This window comes from Callithrix jacchus, chromosome 7 (genome assembly GCF_049354715.1).
Source record: "Callithrix jacchus isolate 240 chromosome 7, calJac240_pri, whole genome shotgun sequence".
Classification (NCBI taxonomy): domain Eukaryota; kingdom Metazoa; phylum Chordata; class Mammalia; order Primates; family Cebidae; genus Callithrix; species Callithrix jacchus.
In genome coordinates, this window is record NC_133508.1 from 53,593,019 (window position 1) to 53,612,646 (window position 19,628).

General features: G+C 43.2%; 1 protein-coding gene and 1 long non-coding RNA gene across 6 annotated transcripts in view; one reads left to right on the forward strand and one right to left on the reverse strand.

Moving 5' to 3' along the window:
• LOC108592524 (uncharacterized) overlaps window positions 1-15,394 on the forward strand; it is a 51,208-nt gene extending 35,814 nt beyond the window's left edge. Inside the window, exon 5 of the long non-coding RNA XR_013519813.1 lies at window positions 10,395-15,394. This is a non-coding gene — a long non-coding RNA (uncharacterized LOC108592524). The remainder of the gene's footprint in view (window positions 1-10,394) is intronic.
• The window catches only part of FBXO42 (F-box protein 42), a 96,814-nt gene that overhangs the window by 27,687 nt on the left and 49,499 nt on the right, over window positions 1-19,628 (reverse strand). For all 5 annotated transcript variants that reach the window (XM_002750326.6, XM_054258792.2, XM_054258791.2 and 2 more), the window contains one exon: window positions 15,827-15,961. In XM_002750326.6, the coding sequence (XP_002750372.3) occupies window positions 15,827-15,961 (135 nt within the window). The remainder of the gene's footprint in view (window positions 1-15,826; window positions 15,962-19,628) is intronic.

The window sequence follows — 19,628 nt, forward strand, 5'->3', positions numbered from 1 at the left end:
AATTTTTGCATTTTTAGTAGAGATGGGGTTTCAGCATGTTAGGCCGGTTTTGAACTCCTGACCTCAGGTGATCTGCCCGCCTTGGCCTCCCAAAGTGCTGGGATTACAGGCGTGAGCAACCATGCCCATCGAGTCACTGTAACTCTCTAGTAGCTAATGGTTTGGCTGAAGAAGAAGGGGTATGAACAGAGGTAGAGAGGTGGGGAGAGGGGAAGATTATGCAGGATCTTATCAGTCACACTTTGATCCCTAGCTACCTTTCCTATCCCTGAGACCCAAGGTGGCAGCAAGCAGGATACTTTGGGTAAAAGGACCTGTTAGTCATCAAAATTTGTGTACATAAAAATCCGTAGCTTTTCCTCATGTTATAACTTCTAGCCTTTACATGAACGATGACTAGCATTTGGTGAATTCTTAGGAATATTTCGTTTTCATGAAAATATCAACCAGGGTTCCCAGAACATGGCAACTGCAAAAATAATCCTGTTGAATGGATTAAAGTTCTTGTCTAGATTCTTTTTGTTTCTTTCAGATTCCCTAGAGACAAGGTCAGTTTGCCTGACCCCTCATCCAAAGAACCCTGATAACTTACTCCTTGATCCTGAAAGACTAGCTTCTCCTGGTAAAAAACAAACAAACAAACAAACAAAAAAACCTTACTCCTTAGCTAGTATCTCAGTATCTAAAAAGATGTCAGCTTCATCCTCGGTTCCCAGAAACTCTCTCCAAATGAGTACTGTATTGTATGTAATATGAACAAAAACTATGAAAGGTAGGTGTTACCAACTCTACCCTAAAGGTAAGGCAACTGGGGTTAAACAACCTGTAACCAGCAAGTGACAGAGCTTAAATGAAAAGTATGCCTGCCTGACACAAAAACCATCATTTTTATGGTATTACTAACTAGCCTCCCTCCAACAACATCTTCCTCACATTACTTTAGGTTACGTGCCCCTAATAATGAATTGTACCATTTATTATTAGCCAGTGGTCTTTCCTCCCCAAACCTCTGTAATACTTGGTTATATCATCAGATCTTTCTAGATGGAGCAGGACTAAGGAAATGGGTCTCTGGGATGCTTACCATGTCTACAATATGTCTTAAAGTTGACAAGCAGGAAATGAGTGCATATATCCACTGAAACGTACAAACAATTTTGATGGCAGCTATATTCAAAGTAGAAACAACCCAAGTATCCATTAACAGGAGAACAAGTTTGAAAAAAAAAAAAAGGTGGGGGCCAGGCATGGTGGCTCATGCCTGCAATCTTAGCACTTTGGAGGCTGAGGTGGGCAGATTTCTTGAGCCCAGGAGTGCAAGACCAGCCTGAGCAACATGATATAAAACCCTGTCTCAACAAAAAAATACAAAAATTAACCAGGTGTGGTGGTGGCACGCCTGTAGTCCTAGCTACTTGTGAGGCTGAGGTGGGAGGATCCCTTGAGCCCAGGAGGTAGAGATGAAGTGAGCCAAGATTGTGCCACTGCACACTCCAGCCTAGGCAACAGAGCAAGACTCTGTCTCAAAAAAGAAAAAAAGTGGCCAGTTGCAGTGGCCCACACCTGTAATCCCAGCATTTTGGGAGGCTGAGGTGGGCGGACCACGAGGTCAAGAGATCAAGACCATCCTGGCCAACATGGGGAAGCCGTGTCTCTACTTAAAAAAAAAAATTAAAAATTAGCTGGGTGTGGTGGTGCATGCCAGCTACTTGGGAGGCTGAGGCAGGAGAACTGTTTGAACCTGGGAGAAGGAGGTTGCAGTGAGCCCAGATCGTGCCATTGCCCTCCAGCCTGGGCAACAAGAGCAAAACTCTGTCTCAAAAAATAAAAAGAAAGAAAAGAAAAAAGTGGTATATTCATATTATGAAACACTCCATGGTAAGGGAAAGGAATAAACTACTGACAGATGCAACCACGTAGATTAATCTCAAAAACATGTTCAAAGAAAGAGGCCAGACACGAAATGCTACCTACTGCAGACTTCCATTTATACGAAGTTCAAGAACACGGAACTACACTTTGGGAGTCTGAGGCAGGAGGATTGCTTGAAGCCAGTCGTTCAAGACCAGCCTGGGAGGCATAGCAATACCCAATCTCTACAAAAACTAAATTAGTCAGGCACGGTGGAATGCATCTGTAGTTCCAGCTACTTGGGAGGCTGAGGCAGGAGGATTGCTTGAGCCCAAGAGCTGAAGCTGCAGTGAGCTATGATGATCATGCCATTACACTGGGTGACAGAATGAAATTTTGTCTCAAAAAAAAAAAAAGAACAGAACAATGCCATAATGTCAGAATAGTGGCTGAACTCTATGGGAGTGGTACAAACAGGGAAGGGGCATGAGGGAGCTAAAACTAAATTAGTCAGGCATCTGTAGTCCCAGCTACTTGGGAGGCTGAGGTGGGAGGATTACTTGTCTCGAAAAAACCTTGTCACACAGGAAAGGGGCATGAGGGAGCTTTTTTGAGGTGAAGAAAGTTTTCATATCTTGATCTAGGTAATGATCGTGTGACTGTATACACATGATCTGTTGCCCAGGCTGGAGTGCAATGGTATGATCTCAGCTCAATGATCCCTAACTACCGTGTGTGCGTGTGTGGGTGTGTGTGTGTGTGTGGTGCACTTAAGATTTGTTCATTTTACTATAAGTAATATATGTTCCCCCATACAAATTATGTCTTAATATTGTTTTAAAAAAAAAAGAATAGCTAATGTAAAAGCTGGTAATTAACTGTAAACCATGTTCGTACTCGTGTCACATGGCACCATCAACTACTTCAGCCAGTAAACAGAAATACCAGCAGTCCCCTATTAGAATTAAAATTCACTGTGAGGTCTTTATCACATAAAAGACCCACTCATCACATAAAATACAACTACCCTGTAACTCACATATATCAATTAAACAGCAAGAAACATTTTGAGATTTGGCAGTGGGATTTCAGAAAGGTTACTAAAATGGGAGGTAAGACAAATAAGGGACACAACATAAAAGCCAACAAAATCATATATAAAACTCACAACCCATAATCACTTCTAGAGAGAACTATAGAAAAGAGGAAATTGTAAGAGGCACAATTTATTTGAAAAGTAGTGTCAATTAAAGCATATGATGGCTCATGTCTGTAATCCCAGCACTTCAGGAGGCCAAGGCAGGGGGATCACTTGAGGCTAGGAGTCCAAAACCAGTCTGGGCAATATAGTGAGATTCTGTCTCTACAAATAATAAAATAAAATAGCTAGACATGGTGGTGCATGCCTGCAGTCCTAGCTACTTGGGAGGCTGAAGCAGGAGGATCGCTTTAGCCCTGGAATAAGAGACTGCAGTGAGCTATGATCATGCCACTGTACTCCACTCGGGGAAACAAAGCTAGACCCTATCTCTTACCCAAAAACAGAAAAGGAAAAATAAAAAATAAAAAGCCATAGTTCAAGAGTTCATCTCCCCAGGGAAGAATGAGAAATAGCTTCTGAGTTTTAAAAGAACAAAGGAGGCCAGGCATGGTGGCTCATGCCTGTAATCCAAGAACTTTGGGAGGCTGAGGCGGTGGATCACCTGAGGTCAGGAGTTCGAGACCAGCCTGGCCAACATGGCAAAACCCTGTCTCTCCTAAAAATACAAAAAATTAGCTGGGCGTGGTGGTACGTGCTTGTAATACCCAGCTACTCGGGAGGCTGAGGCAGGAGAATCCCTTGAACCTGGGAGGCAGAGGTTGCAGTGAGCCAAGATCGCCTCACTGCACTCCAGCCTAGGAAACAGGGTAAGACTCCATCTCAAAATAAATAAAAAAGGGCAAAGGAGTCTCCCAGAATTCAAGATGATATTTATAAGTAAGTCAATAAATGACCCATCACAGCTCTTATCCACCTAGGAACAGCATACTGGTGACTCTTTACAACATCTCACAGTCACAAAAAATGGAAAACTTGAGAAACCGGCCTGATCCTAATTACACAGAAACTAAACAGCCAAACACTGAGCATGAGCCATGAGTTTGTCTATGGCACTACCGAGTGTCCTTGAAACCAAGAGGGTCAATTCCTGGGAAGCAGAAGTTAGAAATGACACAGGGATAGTATCTGGTGTTCCTCTCCCATTTAGGATTAGCCTTTTACAACTACATTTAGGACATAAAGTTAGTCTATACAGTACTGGAGGTATACAAGGAAAATGAAATTTATTGTGGTAATAAAACATGAAGTACTGTTAGGAGGAGATTACATGGACACCTGAGAATAAAGAGAAACGATGCTAGATGGTTTGAGAGTTTAACTGCATGTGGAACCCAAGAGTAAACAAAAACCGCTTGCCAAGATGGTAGGCAGACAGGATCATGGCATGTAAATTTGAAAGCTGAGAATTCTAAGGAAAGTCACTGCTTATTTTCACTGATACTACCGACTTCTATATAAAATAAGAGTTTTATTTTAGAGGGTTTTAAGAAAGAATAGAAAAGGCTCATGAGTTTGACCCAATGACAAGTTAAAGGATGCAGGATTTTCAACATGGAGGAGAAACAGCTCAGGACAGATATTAATATGTTTTGGTAATAAATATATTTGGTAATTAAAGAAAGATCTATGAGTACAACTGGATTGTCTCATTCACAAGGAATATATTAAAACTATGAGATCAGTCACTTGTTTCAGAGAATAGAAGCTTGGAGTGTATTTGAAAGGCATGTGTGTTATACTGTTATACTGTCTGATATTTAGCAGTTAATAATCATCCACTTCTTACCCATTGGCACAGAGTTGGCATTCTCATAACACATTTGCATGTTATAATTTTAAATATGTATAAAGTGTATGGATGCAAAACAATGCTAAAAAGCAAAATCTAATGGCAACAAGTATATTAACACATTATTCTTTTTTTCCTCCTCCCTATTACCACTACTAATACATTATTTTCTTAAATTCCATATCCAGGCTGGGCATGGTTGCTCACGCCTGTAATCCCAGCATTTTGGGAGGCCGAGGAAGAGTGAATCACTGGGCTCAGAAGTTTGAGACCAGCCTGGCCAACAGGTCGAAACCCCATCTCTACTAAAAACATGGTGAAACCTCATCTCTACTAAACATACAAAAATTAGCTGGGTGTGGTGGTGTGAGCCTATAATCCTAGTTATTCAGGAAGTTAAGGCAGGAGAAACGCTTGAACCCAGGAGGCAGAGGTTGCAGTGAGCTTTGATCATGCCTCAGAAACAAGAGCAAAACTCTGTCTTTAAATAAATGAATAAGTTTTTAAAATCCACATCCAACTATTTCAATGTTAGCATCAACATTTGGGACCTAAGCCAAAGGATGACCTGGGAAATATTTTCCCAGAATAGACTCTACTGTCTTTTTTATTTTGTTTTGGGTTTTGTCAGAATAGATTCTACTATCAGCTGCTCTAGTTATACCTGGTACCAGGTATCAGTCCCAGACTCCCTTGTTTAGACCTGGTAATATTATCACAGACTCAGGGAAGGACAGAAGAGAACCTAAGACTAGGCTTTTTCACTAGACACCGACAGTAAGCTTCATTAATGGGACTGAGAGCCCCATATGTATCCCTTTTAAGGTATCATTTACACTGTAAGACAAACAATGATACTCTAGACAGTTATTTCTAGACAGTTCTAGCACTGGTCTTCCTCCCTAACCAGCTTTTAAGGATACCCTGTGGTCTTCCTACTGACATCTGATATGACCAATACTTTTTCCTGCCCCTACTTCTGAAAGCAAATTAGCTTTTCTTCAAGATTACTCAGTGATTTTGGAAGATATGGTTATTCTTTTAGATCTCGATTCACTGCAACCTCTGCCTCCTGGGTTCAAGCTACTCCACCATGCCTGGCTAATTTTTGTATTTTTAGTAGAGATGGGGTTTCACCATGTTGGTCAGGCTGGTCTCGAACTCTTGACCTTATGATCCACCTCCCTCAGCCTCCCAAAGTGCTGAGATTACAGGCATGAGCCACCATATCTGGCCTGTTCTCCCATTTTCTAAAATGTATACAAACAGGCTTTTATCCTTATCACTCACCTAACAAGCTCTATTAATTTAAGGGTAATTCTCAGTCTTCACATGACTTGACCTCTTTGCTGCATTCGACACAGTTGATTACTTCCTCCTTTCCTGGAAACACTTTCCTCGTATGCTGGTTTCCCAGATGCCACACTCCCCAGATGTTCTCCTACTTTCTGGGTGCTCCTTTTCGAGTCACCTGATCTCCAGATGCTGGAGTCTCCCAGATTCAAACCTTACACCATTGTCTTTTTTTATTTGTTGTTTTTGAGACAGAAAACCATAGACATATAATGTCATTCTCATCACATCAGATCAGGAGTGCATATTGTTGGCTGGATGTGGTGGCTCATGCCTATAATCCCAGCACTTTGGGAGGCCAAGGCCAGCCTGGCCAACATAGAGAAACCCTGTCTCTACTTAAAAAAAAATACAAAAATTAGCTAGGTGTGGTGGCACAGGCCTGTAATCCCAGCTACTTGGGAGGCTGAGGCACAAGAATCAGTTGAGCCAGGGAGGCAGAGGTTGCAGTGAGCCAAGATTGCTGCCACTGCCCACATGATCCAATTACCTCTACCCAGTCCTGCCATTGAGAAATGGGGATTATGAGGCCTACAATTTGAGGTGAGATTTGGGTGGAGACACAGGGCCAAACTGTATTACTATCTAATATGCTAATGAGCCCTACATGGCTATCTCTAACCTGTGTGTCTCCCCTGAACTTTGTATACAAACATCTCCACCTGGATGTCCTATAATCAATCATCTCAAACTCAATACATTTTAAGTGGAATTTCTCATCTCTCCTACCCCTTGCCAACCTTGATCACCCAGTCCTCCTCCTCTCAGTTAATGGTAACTCCCCCCTTTCAAATGCCCAGGCTAAAAACCTGAAAAGTCATCTTGAATGCTCTCTTTCTCTTTCCTACTCTATATCCAAACTATGAGCAAAACCCTTTGGCTCTATCAAGTCTACCCAGTTCTCACCTTTTGCAAATACTTTACTCCAAGTGCCTATCATTTTTGGCCTAGATTATTGCTACAACCTTTTAAATGGTCCCCTTGCTTCCATACTTGTCCTCTTCTCAGAAACCTAAACAACTAGCTATTCTACTCACTGATTACGACAACGTCCTTAAAACAGCCAGAAAGCCCTCGGGCCAGGCGCAGTGGCTCACACCTGTAATCCCAGCACTTTAGGAGGCTGAGGAGGGCAGATCACAAGGTCAAGAGATTGAGACCATTCTGACCAACATGATGAAACCCCGACTCTGCTAAAAAAAAAATACAAAAATTATCAGGGTGTGGTGGCACGTGCCTATAGTCCCAGCTACTCAGGAGGCTGAGGCAGGAGAATCACTTGAAACCAGGGAGTTGGAGGTTGCAGTGAGCCATGATCACGCCACGGCACTCCAGCCTGGTGACAGAGACTCTGTCTTAAAAAAAAAAAAAAAAAAAAAAAGCAAGCCCCACATATGTGATACATACCTTTCATTATCTGACCAAACTCCTCTCCTTGTTCACTCTGCTCCAGTCACGGTGCATTTCTCAATACCTCTTGACTATCCCAGGCACTCTCCCAACTCTGGGTCTTTGCACTGATTATTTTCTGTTTGGAACGTTCATTCCTCAGATACCCACATGGCTCACTCCTTGTACCCATCAAGTCCTTGTTCTTATGTCACCTTCTCTCTGATCCCCCTAGTTATAATCTTACCAGCCATACTGTAGTTTCTCAATAGCACTGTCCATCCTCTAACACACTATGTTATGTATTTGTCATTTTTAATATCTGTCTTCCTGTTGAGAAACATTAAGTTTACCCTGCCCCCATGGTTCCCTTGTGGAAGATACTTTTCATTTGTAATTAGTGGTAGGCAGGTAACAGCTGCCTAACTAGTATATTCTTGAGTTATATGTATATGTAGAACACCTGTGTATTAATAAGAATCACCTGTAAAAGAGCAAATAAATACAAGGATGAATCTCTGCTGGGGCCTTCAGTCTGGAGAGCTGTCAGCCCCGCAGGCTCTCAGGCTGTTGGTCCCTAGGATAGATCCACTCTGTTGTGCTATCTGGGTGTCTGCCTCTCAAATACCTTCAGCCCGCCTGGGTGGGGGGTCTCCCAACCGAGCTGGTATCTAATTATCTTCCTTCATTTGAATGCCGTCTCATTAGGGCTGAGACTCAGCCTCCTGAAGTATCAGTTATTGACTCATGTGTCCCTGGTATATAGACCAATACCAGGCACATAGTAGGCAATCCATGAATATTAGTTACACGAATGAGTGAAGGATGAGAGAAGAATTTAACTGAACAGAAGGACTGCAGAACCATTTATTTTTTATTTTTGTAGAAACCGGTTCTTGCTATGTTGCTCAGGCTGCCCTCGAACTCAAGCCATCCTGGCCTCAGGCTGGCCTGGCCTCAAGCCATCCTCCCACTCAGCCTCCCGAAGTGCTGGGATTACAAGTATAGGCCACTGTGCCTGGCCCGTGCTGTCATTTAAGGGAAGTCAAGCCCTCTGTTTTAAATGTCAAATTCTCAGAAGGGCACAGTGGTGGCTCATGCCCGTAATTCCAGGCCGAGGTGGGTAGATCACCTGAGGTCACAAGTTTGAGACAAGCCTGGCCAACATAATAAAACCCCGTCTCTACTAAAAATACAAAAACTTAGTGGGGTGTGCTGGCAGGTGCCAGTAATCCCAGCTACTCGGGAGGCTGAGGCAGGAGAATCGCTTGAACCCAGGAAAGGGGTTGCAGTGAGCTGAGATCATGCCACTGCACTCCAATCTGGGCAACAAGAGTGAAACTCTGTCTCAAAAAAAAAAAAAAAAAAAAAAAGAAAGTAAGAAAAAAAAGTCAAACTCTCCTAACAATGAATTCGTTGGTACCACTACTTAAATGTTTAACAGGCACCAAAAACTAAACCTCTCCCAAATATTATTTTTCCACTTCAGCAAATGGCCCCATCATCTACATGGCTGTATAAATTGGAAACATAAGTCACCCTTCACTGGCCTTCTCACACACCTATATCTAATTCATTAAGAAGTCTTGGCCAGGCACAGTGGCTCATGCCTGTAGTCCCAGCACTTTGGGAGGCCAAGGCAGGCGGATCACTTGAGGTCAGGGGTTCCATACCAGCCTGGCCAATACGGTAAAACCGTCTCTACTAAAAATACAAAAATTAGCTGGATATGTAATCCCAACTACTTGGGAGGCTGAGACACGAGAATTGCTTGAACCTGGTAGATGGAGGCTGCGGTGAGCTGAGACTGCCCCACTGCACTCCAGCCTGGATGACAGAGTAAGACTCTGTCTCCCAAAAAAAAAAAGTCTTGTCAGTTTTTTACTGATATACGCTCATCTGAGTCTTGTCAATATTGATGGCCTTCTATCTAGTCTGGTTTACTTTCTTGCCTTCCTTCATTTCTTAAATAGAAGCAAAATGTGCTTTAAAATGTAAATTGAAGCAGGGAGGGGCAGCGGCTCATGCCTGTAAGCCCTTGGGAGGCCAAGGCAGGAGGATCACTTGAGACCAGAAGTTCAAGACCAGCTCAGACAACATAGTGACACCCTAGCTCCATACACAAAGAAAAGAAAATTTCCCGACGTGGTGGGGCACACCTGTGGCCCCAGCTAGGCAGGAGGCTGAGGCAGGAGGATTACTTGAGCGCAGGAGTTTGAGGCTGCAGTCAGTGAATTATGACTGTGCCACTGCCCTCCAGTTTTGGCAATGGAGCAAGATTTTCTCTTAAAACAAAAAAAAGTAATCCAGATGATGATATTCTTCTCATTAAAATCTCAAAGTGTCCTGAGTCCGCACCTCAGTCTGTGAATAAGCTTGCTCCTGTCTTTATCTCAGCTCTGTAGTGCCACTCTCTTCCTTGCTCCTTAGGCTACATCCACAAAGGTCGGCTACATCCACAAAGGTCTGCTTTAAGCTCCTCTAACACGTCCTTTTCTTTGCTGCACCAGGCACATGCCATTCTCACTTCCCTCCATTCTTCATTCTTTGGGTCTTAGCTAAAATAAAACAGTCTCCTGTTTAAAGTAGCTCTCCCCTAACAGCCTGGGCAACATAGTGAGACCCCATCTCTACAAAAAAAAAAAAAAAAAAAAACAGAAAAATTAGCCAGGTGTGGTGGTGCACGCTTGTAGTCCCAGCTACTCAGAAGGCTAAGGCAGGAGGTAGAGGCTACAGTGAGCCGTGATTGTGCCACTGCACTCCAGTCTGGATGACAGAGTGAGACCTGGCCTCAAAAAAAAAAAAAAAAAAAAAAAAGCTTTCCCCTTATTCTATACTTCATTCTGTTTGTTTCTTTCATAATTTATAATAATTTACTTGCTTTTTGTTTCTTTCCCATTACAATGTAAGCTCCATGAGGGCAGGGGCCACAAAAGCAGGTGTAAACGGGAGGAGGTGATGCCTCATTGGAAATGTCTGAGAAGTACTAGCTGTGGGTCTCTTCTAGCTGCAAGATCTGTCATTCCTACACTCACAACTGACAGCACCACCCTACCGCGAACACTACTCTTCCTCCAGATGGAGCATTTCTAACATTTTGAAAGAAACTAAAGATGAGAATTCACTGGCAAATCACACTAATTCCAATCCAACTGGTATAGATGGAATTGTGTCCTCCACCAAATCCATATGTTGAAGCTCTAACCGCCAATGTAATGCTATGGTGGAGATAAAGACTTTGGAAGACAATTAGGTTTTGACGAGGTCATGAGGGTAGGCCCTCATTATAAGATTAATTCCCTTATAAGAAGCACAAGAGGCCCAGCGCAGTGGCTCAAGCCTGTAATCCCAGCACTTTGGGAGGCCAAGGCGCGTGGATCACGAGGTCAAGAGATCAAGACCATCCTGGTCAACATGGTGAAACCCCGTCTCTACTAAAAATACAAAAAATTAGCTGGGCACGGTGGTGCGTGCCTGTAATCCCAGCTACTCAGGAGGCTGAGGCAGGAGAATTGCCTGAACCCAGGAGGCGGAGGTTGCAGTGAGCCGAGATCACACCATTGCACTCCAGCCTGGGTAACAAGAGCGAAACTCTATCTCAAAAAAAAAAAAAAAAAAGCACAAGAACACCAGAGCTCACTTTCTGCCATATGAGAACACACTAAGAAGGTAGCAGTCTGCAAACCAGGAGCTGGGAAGACAGCCCTCACTAGAAGCCAGCCAGGCGGACACTCTCATCTTGAATTTCCAGCCTCCAGAACTGTGAGAAATAAATTTCTGTTGTTTAAGCTACCTAGTCTATGGTATCTTATTATGGCACCCTGAGCTGACTAAGACACCAACCAACAGGAGAATGCTCTAGACTCATTTGCCACATAACCAAATACACATGTAAAAACGACATGTGATGCAGCATTATTCTCTATGAAGACTCTACTCCCAACCAAAAGTGTCCCACTCCTTGCTTGCTGCTCTTACTTCTCCAACAGCTACACTTTTGAAGACTGAACACTGTTAAAGCTACTATCACCATCCTGTACATACTCTAATGTTAGAAGACCACCTCACAACTGACAGCAGTCTCCCCTCAGTCACCCTCCAATTTACCCACATCGATGCACAAAATGAATGAGTCAGGTACACCAAGATATATAAACAATTGTGTTTTATTCAGAAAGGCTACTGACGTTTCAGTTAGGAGGTGATTTTGATTGGGACTCATGATAGCACACAGAAACACTGCCTCAGGGCATCTTGCATGGGGTTTCTGCCTAAATGAGAATCTCATAGGACTACTTTATTATTATTTTATTTTGAGACAGAGTCTTACTCTGTCACCCAGGCTGGAGTGTGGTGGCGCAATCTTGGCTCATTGCAACCTCCGACTGCCAGGCTCGAGTGATTCTTATGCTTCAGCCTCCTGAGTAGCTGAGGATACAGGCACGTGCCACCATGCCCAGCTAATCTTTTGTCTTTTTAGTAGAGATGGGGTTTCACTGCATTAGCCAGGCTGGTCTGAAACTCCTGGCCTCAAGTGATCCTCTCAACTCAGCCTCCCAAAGTGCTAGGATTATAGGCATGAGCCACCAAGCCTGGCCTATTTTTTATTTTTTGAAACAGGGTCTCCCTTTTTCACTCAGGCTAGAGTGAAGTGGAGCAATCGTCACCCACTGCAGCCTTGAACTCCTGGGCTCAAGCAATTCTCCCACCTCAGCCTCCCAAGTAGCCAGGATTACAGGCACATGCCATCATGCCCAGCTAAATTTTTAATTGTTTTGTAGAGACAGGGTCTCACTATGTTACCCAGGATGGTCTCAAATTCCTGGCCTCAAGAGATCCTTCCGTCTCAGCCTCCTAAGTATTAGGATTACAGGCGTGAGCCATTGTGCCCAGCTAGGACTCTTTTTTTTTTTTTGAGACGGAGTCTCGCTGTGTCACCAGGCTGGAATGCAGTAGCACGATCTCAGCTCACTGCAACCTCTGCCTCCCAAGTTCAAGAGATTCTCCGTCCTGCCTCAAACTCCTGAGTAGCTGGGATTACAGATATGTGCCACCGCACCCAGGTAATTTTTGTATTTTCAGTAGAGACGAGGTTTCACCATGTTGGTGGTTTCAAACTCCTGACCTTGTGATCCACCCACCTCAGACTCCCAAGTGCTGGGATTACAGGCGTGAGCCACCACACCAGGCTCCTGCCAGGACTCTTCATCAAACAATTGTTTTTTATTATAAGTAGGCATTTCAAAAAGCTTAGGTTTTCCTCCTTCTAAAACCAGTCTCTAATTGCAGATCAGGGTGAGGGAGTAACTAGATTCTTTCAGACACTTTTGTTAGAAAATTTAAACATTAAGGAGCTTGTATGTTTTATCAAAGGGAATATCCCAAATGCTCTATATTTAAAAATTCATATTCCATAGAGAATATAAATAATTAAAACAGTTATTTCTCCAACATTTCTGCTTTGGGAATTTCAAAGAATATTCTTTTTTTTTTTTAGACATGGTCTCACTCTCCCCTAGGCTTGTATCTGTGGACTCAAGCAATCCGTCTTCCTCACCCTCCAAGTATCTTGGACTATAAATGCATACCGCCATGCCTAATTTTTTTATTTTTATTTTTGTAGAGATGGGGATCTCACCATTTAGCCCAGGCTGGTCTCGAACTCCTGGCCTCAAGGGATCCTCTTGCCTTTGCCTCCCAAAGTGCTGAAATCATAGGCATTAGCCACTCATCTGGCTACAAAGCAGTCTTCAAACGTGACGATTTTTTTAAAAAAAGGCCTACATCCACATTACAGGGAGTTGGCAGAGGCTATGAGGGTCCGAAAACCAGAGCTCCATTTTCGCAAGAAAGAGTAGCACCCATGCTAAATTATCAAAGGCATAAAACTTGGTTACAAAATAAACACAGTAATAGTATTTTGTGACTGAAACTATCAAAGCTCCTCTGAAATGAGACTTGTACAAAATCCCAAGCGTGGTGGCAACAGGATGCTTAAGCTGAGATCTACATTTTAGAACCTGTAACTCAGCAGTAAGCCGTAATTGTGCCACTGCACTCCAGCCTGGGTGACAAAGCAAGATCCTGTCTCAAAGAAACAATGCAAAACAAAACAGAAGATGTAACTCCAATTATTAATTTGCAGTAAGTACAATATGGTACAAAGGGCTAAAAAAAGTGATCCTCCAAAGTACAAAATTCTCAGAGCCCTAAAATAGTTCTAGCCTTCAAAATTTTTATACGATTACCATTTCTTTATTATTCCAATAGTTTTTGTGGGATTTTTTTGTTTTTGTTTTTGTTTTTGAGATGGAGTCTTGTTCTGTCGCCCAGGCTGAAGTGCAACCTCCACCTCCTGGCTTCATGTGATTTTCCTGCCTCAGCCTCTCTAGTAGCTGGGATTACAGACCCCCATCACAATGTCTGGCTAAGTTTTGTATTTTTAGTAGAGACAAAGTTTCATCATGTTGGCCATGCTAAACTCTGCTGGGATTACAGGCATGAACTGGGGGGGCTGGCACACATGTGCTGCACGCACGTGTGTGTGTGTGTGTGTGTTTGCTTTTTCTAATGGCACAAACGGCCTTTATTGGTTGCAAAAGGAAGTGGAAGAGGAGGAGATACAATAGCTCCTCCTCCTGGAGTGGCACCCGCAGACTGGACCACCGCCCTTCAAATGCCAGTAATTTAAATAAAGAACTTCATCTCCACAAAGCCTAGCTCCACCCATGGCATCCACTCAGTAGGCTCCTCCTATATTTTCCTAATGCAAGGAAAAGGAACAGGAACTTAAGCTTTAGGGAAGCAAAATGCAGCTTCTTCTCATAAATAGGTTTAAGCCCCTGGCCTAGACATTCACAGTAGTGGTTCTAGAAAGGGAAACATAAACTAGTCTTCTCAGCCTATTTAAAAATAGTCATTTAGTCCTACTTCACATTTCTCCTAAAGAGGTACAGTACTTATTCACAGTTACACAGAGAATTGGTGACTATGCCAGGAGATGAAACTCATGTCCCCTCACTCTTACTCCAGAGCCCTTTCTAACATACCATGATGCTTCCTATCTGGTAATCAAAGTAGTAAGCCAAGGCCTAAATAAATAAGGAACTTGCCCAAGGGAAACCCAAGTGTCCTTAGTCCTAAGAATGAGTCCTAATATTAAAAAGCCAAATCGGCCAGGCATAGTGGCTCATGCCTGTAATCCAAGCACTTTGGAGGTCAAGGCGGGCGGGTCACCTGAGGTCGGGAGTTCAAGACCAGCCTGACCAACACAGTGAAACCCCGTCTTTAAAAAATAAAAGAAAAGAAAAGCCAAATGAAGAATGTTTTGGGAAAAGCTTCCCAACAAACCTAGCAGAATACTTTATACTCAGTGGATTCTATTTCTCTATCACACCAATCCCTTCCAATCTGTGCCTCTTCAAACTGCCCTCCTAATGAGTGCAAAAACCACGGTTTTTATTTTTCCCCCAGGAGAGGTAGGTCAAAACAAAGAAAATAGGGCTCAGTGAAGTGGCTCATGCCTGTAATCCCAGCACTTTGGGAGGCCGAGATGGGTGGATCGCCTGAGATCAGGAGCTCAAGACCAGCCTGGCCAGCATGGTAAAACCCTCTATTAAAAATACAAAAGTTAGCCAGGTGTGGTGGCAGGTGCCTGTAATCTCAGCTAGCTACTCAGGAAGCTGAAGCAGGAGAACTGCTTGAACCCAGGAGGCCGAGGTTTCAGTGAGCTGAGATCACACCATTGCACTCTAGCCTGGGCAAGAAAGTGGGACTTTATCTCAAAAAAAAAAAAAAAGAAAAGAAAAGAATCTAGTTTCTTTCTGCCAGATTTCTGGCATAGTGGGACTGGGCAGGAATGTACCTACTGTGGAATCTTCTCACACCCCTGGGTTGTTAAGAGTAACTAGCAGAGGCATGTCCCATACACTCCCCAAATACCTGAACTGGCAACAACAAAAGATATTCAGAGACCTTAGCCCTGTGACAATAGCTTCTGTCAGTCAACTGTGTTCTCACGACTATGTTTCTGTTCTCATTTCAACCTCATACCAAATGATGTATCACACCTGCATGAGTATACTTAAGAAAACCATACAAATGAATTCACACAGCAATACAGCAATTTTGGCAGGGCACCATTACTAATGATAAGTATAATTTAACAAAAAACAAAGACTTACATAAGCTTATTACTATTATCATTTACACTGCAGATTAAACTTAAGAACCTGAGTCTCAGTTACCTAGACCTGAGACCACCACCAAAAAGGATCAGGTAGAGTTTCCATACCAAGGGAGTCACCTCGTAAGGAGGCAAAGATCAGCATTTCATCTCTTACCTGAAGCCAAAGGTCGGATCCACTCTTTGCTGTTTAGGTCAAGTCTCCAGAGGTCATTGAAAGCAGCATTGCAGCTGCTCTGGGTACAGCCTCCAAACACATACATAGACTGATTAGCATCATAATAGCATGCGCCTAGAAAGATAATACACAAATAACTGCTGTTAAAATTCTAAGGCCCTCCAACATTCTAACCATAACCCATATTTTTCAAAGCTCATTTATTTCACACACTCAGCAATTTTGTTACCAAGTACCAAATTTCTATAAGCAGCCTCCTGTCTTCAGGTGGGTCAATATCACTTTATCTTTTAAAACAAAGTCCAGAGAAAAGCTAATTTCTGAGCACACTAAGCAAGTTGACAATGATTTAACAGTGTAAATTCAGCAAGAACACATAATAATTCAGATTAAAGGTGCTCAAATGAGGAAAGTTTCAGCACAGCTGCATAATTAATCTAAATCTGTATCATAATCTTCTAGAGCTAGGCAAAGATAGTGCCCACACAGGTACTATGTCCTCCCATTCCTTTCCTCTAGTCCTCCATTGTTTTTGTTTTCAAATTAAACCCAAAGCACAAATTAATAAATGAATTTTTTTTTTTTTTTTTTTTGAGATGGAGTCTCCCTCTGTCACCCAGGCTGGAGTGCAATGGAGGATCTTGGCTCACTGCAACTTCTGACTGCCAGGTGCAAGTGATTCCCCTGCCTCAATCTCCCGAGTAGCTGGGATTACAGGTGTATGCCAACACACCTAGCTAATTTCTTTTTTTTTTTTTTAGTAGAGCTAGGGTTTCACCATGTTGGCCAGTCTGATCTCGAACTCCTGACCTCAGGTGATACATCTACCTAAGCCTCCCAAAGTTCTGGGATTACAGGCTTGAGCCACTGCGCCCGGCCAATAAACGAATCTTTATATGACACAATGAGAGGAAACAATTTTAATCAACACTATGAAGTAACTACACATAAAGTCCAATGTGATTAAAGAAATCCAGTTTTTATTAATTCCAAAGGGCAGTGGGTAAACTCAAAAGTAGTATAGTCTTAGACTAGTCCCAAAGCAACAGATAGAAAAAGCATGGAAATCATTAAGTTCCAGTATGTATCCAAGAGCTACCAAGGCATGCTGGTTGATTCTGACTAGAAAACCAGTGCAGTAACACTTAAAAAGCACCAAGATCTTTGAGAAAAGACTTTTTTGATTAGATGATTGTATACACATCACCAGGCATTCCTAAGAAAAAGAGGCAATGACCGTGAGAAGGGCTGTTACGCTACAACCGCAAAGACCAAAGCCAGAATGTAGACAAGATGCATGAGTGCTAACTTCTGCCACCTTGCGGTCTCTATCCTTTAGAAATGACAACCACACTCCTTGCAGTCTTGAATTTACCATCTTGGATTTCAGGAAAAGACCCAAGCAAAGTTTTCCCTGCCATCCATTTCATGCATTCAGGAGGTTAAAAAAAAAAAGACCTCTCAATGTTCATGTGAAACTGTTTAGTGTCACATAAAAGGAAGGGGAAAGGAAAAAGTACTTCAGAAATTCACTGAACTATGCATGGCTTTAATGATCATCTAGCATATTTGTAGGTCTAATTCAGCTTAGCACACCACTATTTTTTTCTTGTTTTTTTTTTTTCTTTGAGTCGGAGTCTCACACTGTAGCCCGGGCTGAAGTGCAATGGCCTGATCTCGGTTCACTGCAACCTCTGCATCCCAGGTTCAAGTGATTCTCCTGCCTCAGCCTCCCAAGTAGCTGGGATTACAGGCACCTGCCACCACACCTGGCTAAGTTTTTGTATTTTTAGTAGAGACAGGGTTTCACTATGTTTGCCAGGCTGGTCTCAAATTCCTGACCTTGCGATCTGCCTGCCTCGGCCTCCCAAAATGCTTGGATTACAGGCATGAGCCACCGCGCCCAGCCAGCACACCACTATTTTTAAGGTCTCTTCTGAACTCTGGCACTAGTTACCCAAGTTCAGAAAAAGGGAAATGCTACTACTGTTGACTCATCCAATGCTACTGCTATAATCACCTCTGTGATATACACTAGCTCTGGGAATAACTTTCCTTTTTTTCCTGAGACAGAGTCTTACTATGTGACCGAGGCTGGAGTGTAGTGACACAATCTTAGCTCAATGCAACTTCCACCTGCTCACTTCAAGCGATTCTCCTGCCTGAGTGTCCTGAGTAGGAGTAGCTAGGATTAGAGGCACACGCGACCAAACCCAGCTAATTTTTGTATTTTTAGTGGAGACAGGGTTTCGCCATGTTGGCCAGGTTTGTCTCGAACTCCTGACCTCAGATGATTCAACTGCCTCAGCCTCCCAAAGTGCTGGGATTACAGGTGAGAGCCAATGCACCCCGTTCCCCCTTTTTGTTCCTTAACTCAGCCTGCCTGTTAGATCCTTGGGACTCTCTACAGTAAGAAGCCCAAGTCAGAAAACTGAGGGAGTTAAGAGGTAATGAAAGCAGTATGTTTAGTGCTTTAAACCCAATAGTCTCAGTCAGTGGAAGGGTTAAATCCAAATTATCTGACCTTTGACATTGTGTAATAATGGAGCTGCAGGCTTTTAAAATTACCAAAGAAATTAGAGAAAACAGATGTGAAGAAATAAAATACCATCTAGCCATCAATAGGCTTACCCCTGCAAAATATTTACTGTATCGCCAGAACTCTATTAAGATGCAAAGTCCAATTAATTCATGGCTCACATTTCAGATCTATTAAGAACTACAAATAGGCCAGGTGCAGTGGCTCACTTTGGGAGGCCAAGGCAGGTGGATCACGAGGTCAAGAGATGGAGACTATCCTGGCCAACATGGTGAAACCCCATCTCTACTAAAAATACAAAAAATTAGCTGGGCGTGTTGGCGAATGCCTGTAATCCCAGCTACTCAGGAGGCTGAGGCAGGAGAATCGCTTGAACCTGGGAAGTGGAGGCTGCAGTTAGCTGAGAACGCACCATTACACTCCAGCCTGGGCAACAAGAGCAAAACTCAGTCTAAAAAAAGAACTACAAGGCCGGGCGCAGTGGCTCATGCCTATAATCCCAGCACTTTGGGAGGCCACGGTGGGTGGATCACGAGGTCAAGAGATCGAGACTATCCTGGTCAACAAGGTGAAACCCCATCTCTACTCAAAATATTTTAAAAATTAGCTGGGCATGGTGGTGCGCGCCTGTAGTCCCAGCTACTCGGGAGGCTGAGGCAGGAGAATTGCTTGAACCCAGGAGTCGGAAGTTGCAGTGAGCCGAGATTGTGCCATTGCACTCCAGTCTGGGTAACAACAGCAAAACTCTGTCTCAAAAAAAAAACCTACAAATAACAGGCTGGACATGGTGGCTTACCTGAAGCCAGGAGTTCGAGACCAGCAGGGCCAGCATGGTAAAACCCCTCTCTACTAAAAATACAAAAATTAGCAGGGCATGGTGGCACAAGCCTGTAATCCCAGCTACTTGAGAGTCTGAGGCATGAGAATCGCCTGAACCCAGGAGGCAGAGGTTGCAGTGAGCCAAGATTGCACCACTGCACTCTAGCCTGGGCAAAAAAGCAAGACTCTGTCTCGAAAAAACAAAAAGAAAAACAAAAAAACTACAAATAGCAAAGGGTCAAGTTAGAAGGCATTAGACAAACAAAAGGACAATTACTTGGAGCCACAATTTAATCTCTACCAAGGGAGCTCAACTCCGGATATCTTTGTCCTCTTAGACCGATACTGATATAGTAATCCCAACAAATGGGGCAATTTTGAAATGAGCCAACTGGTACCAAGTTGGGTCACTAAAAGAACACT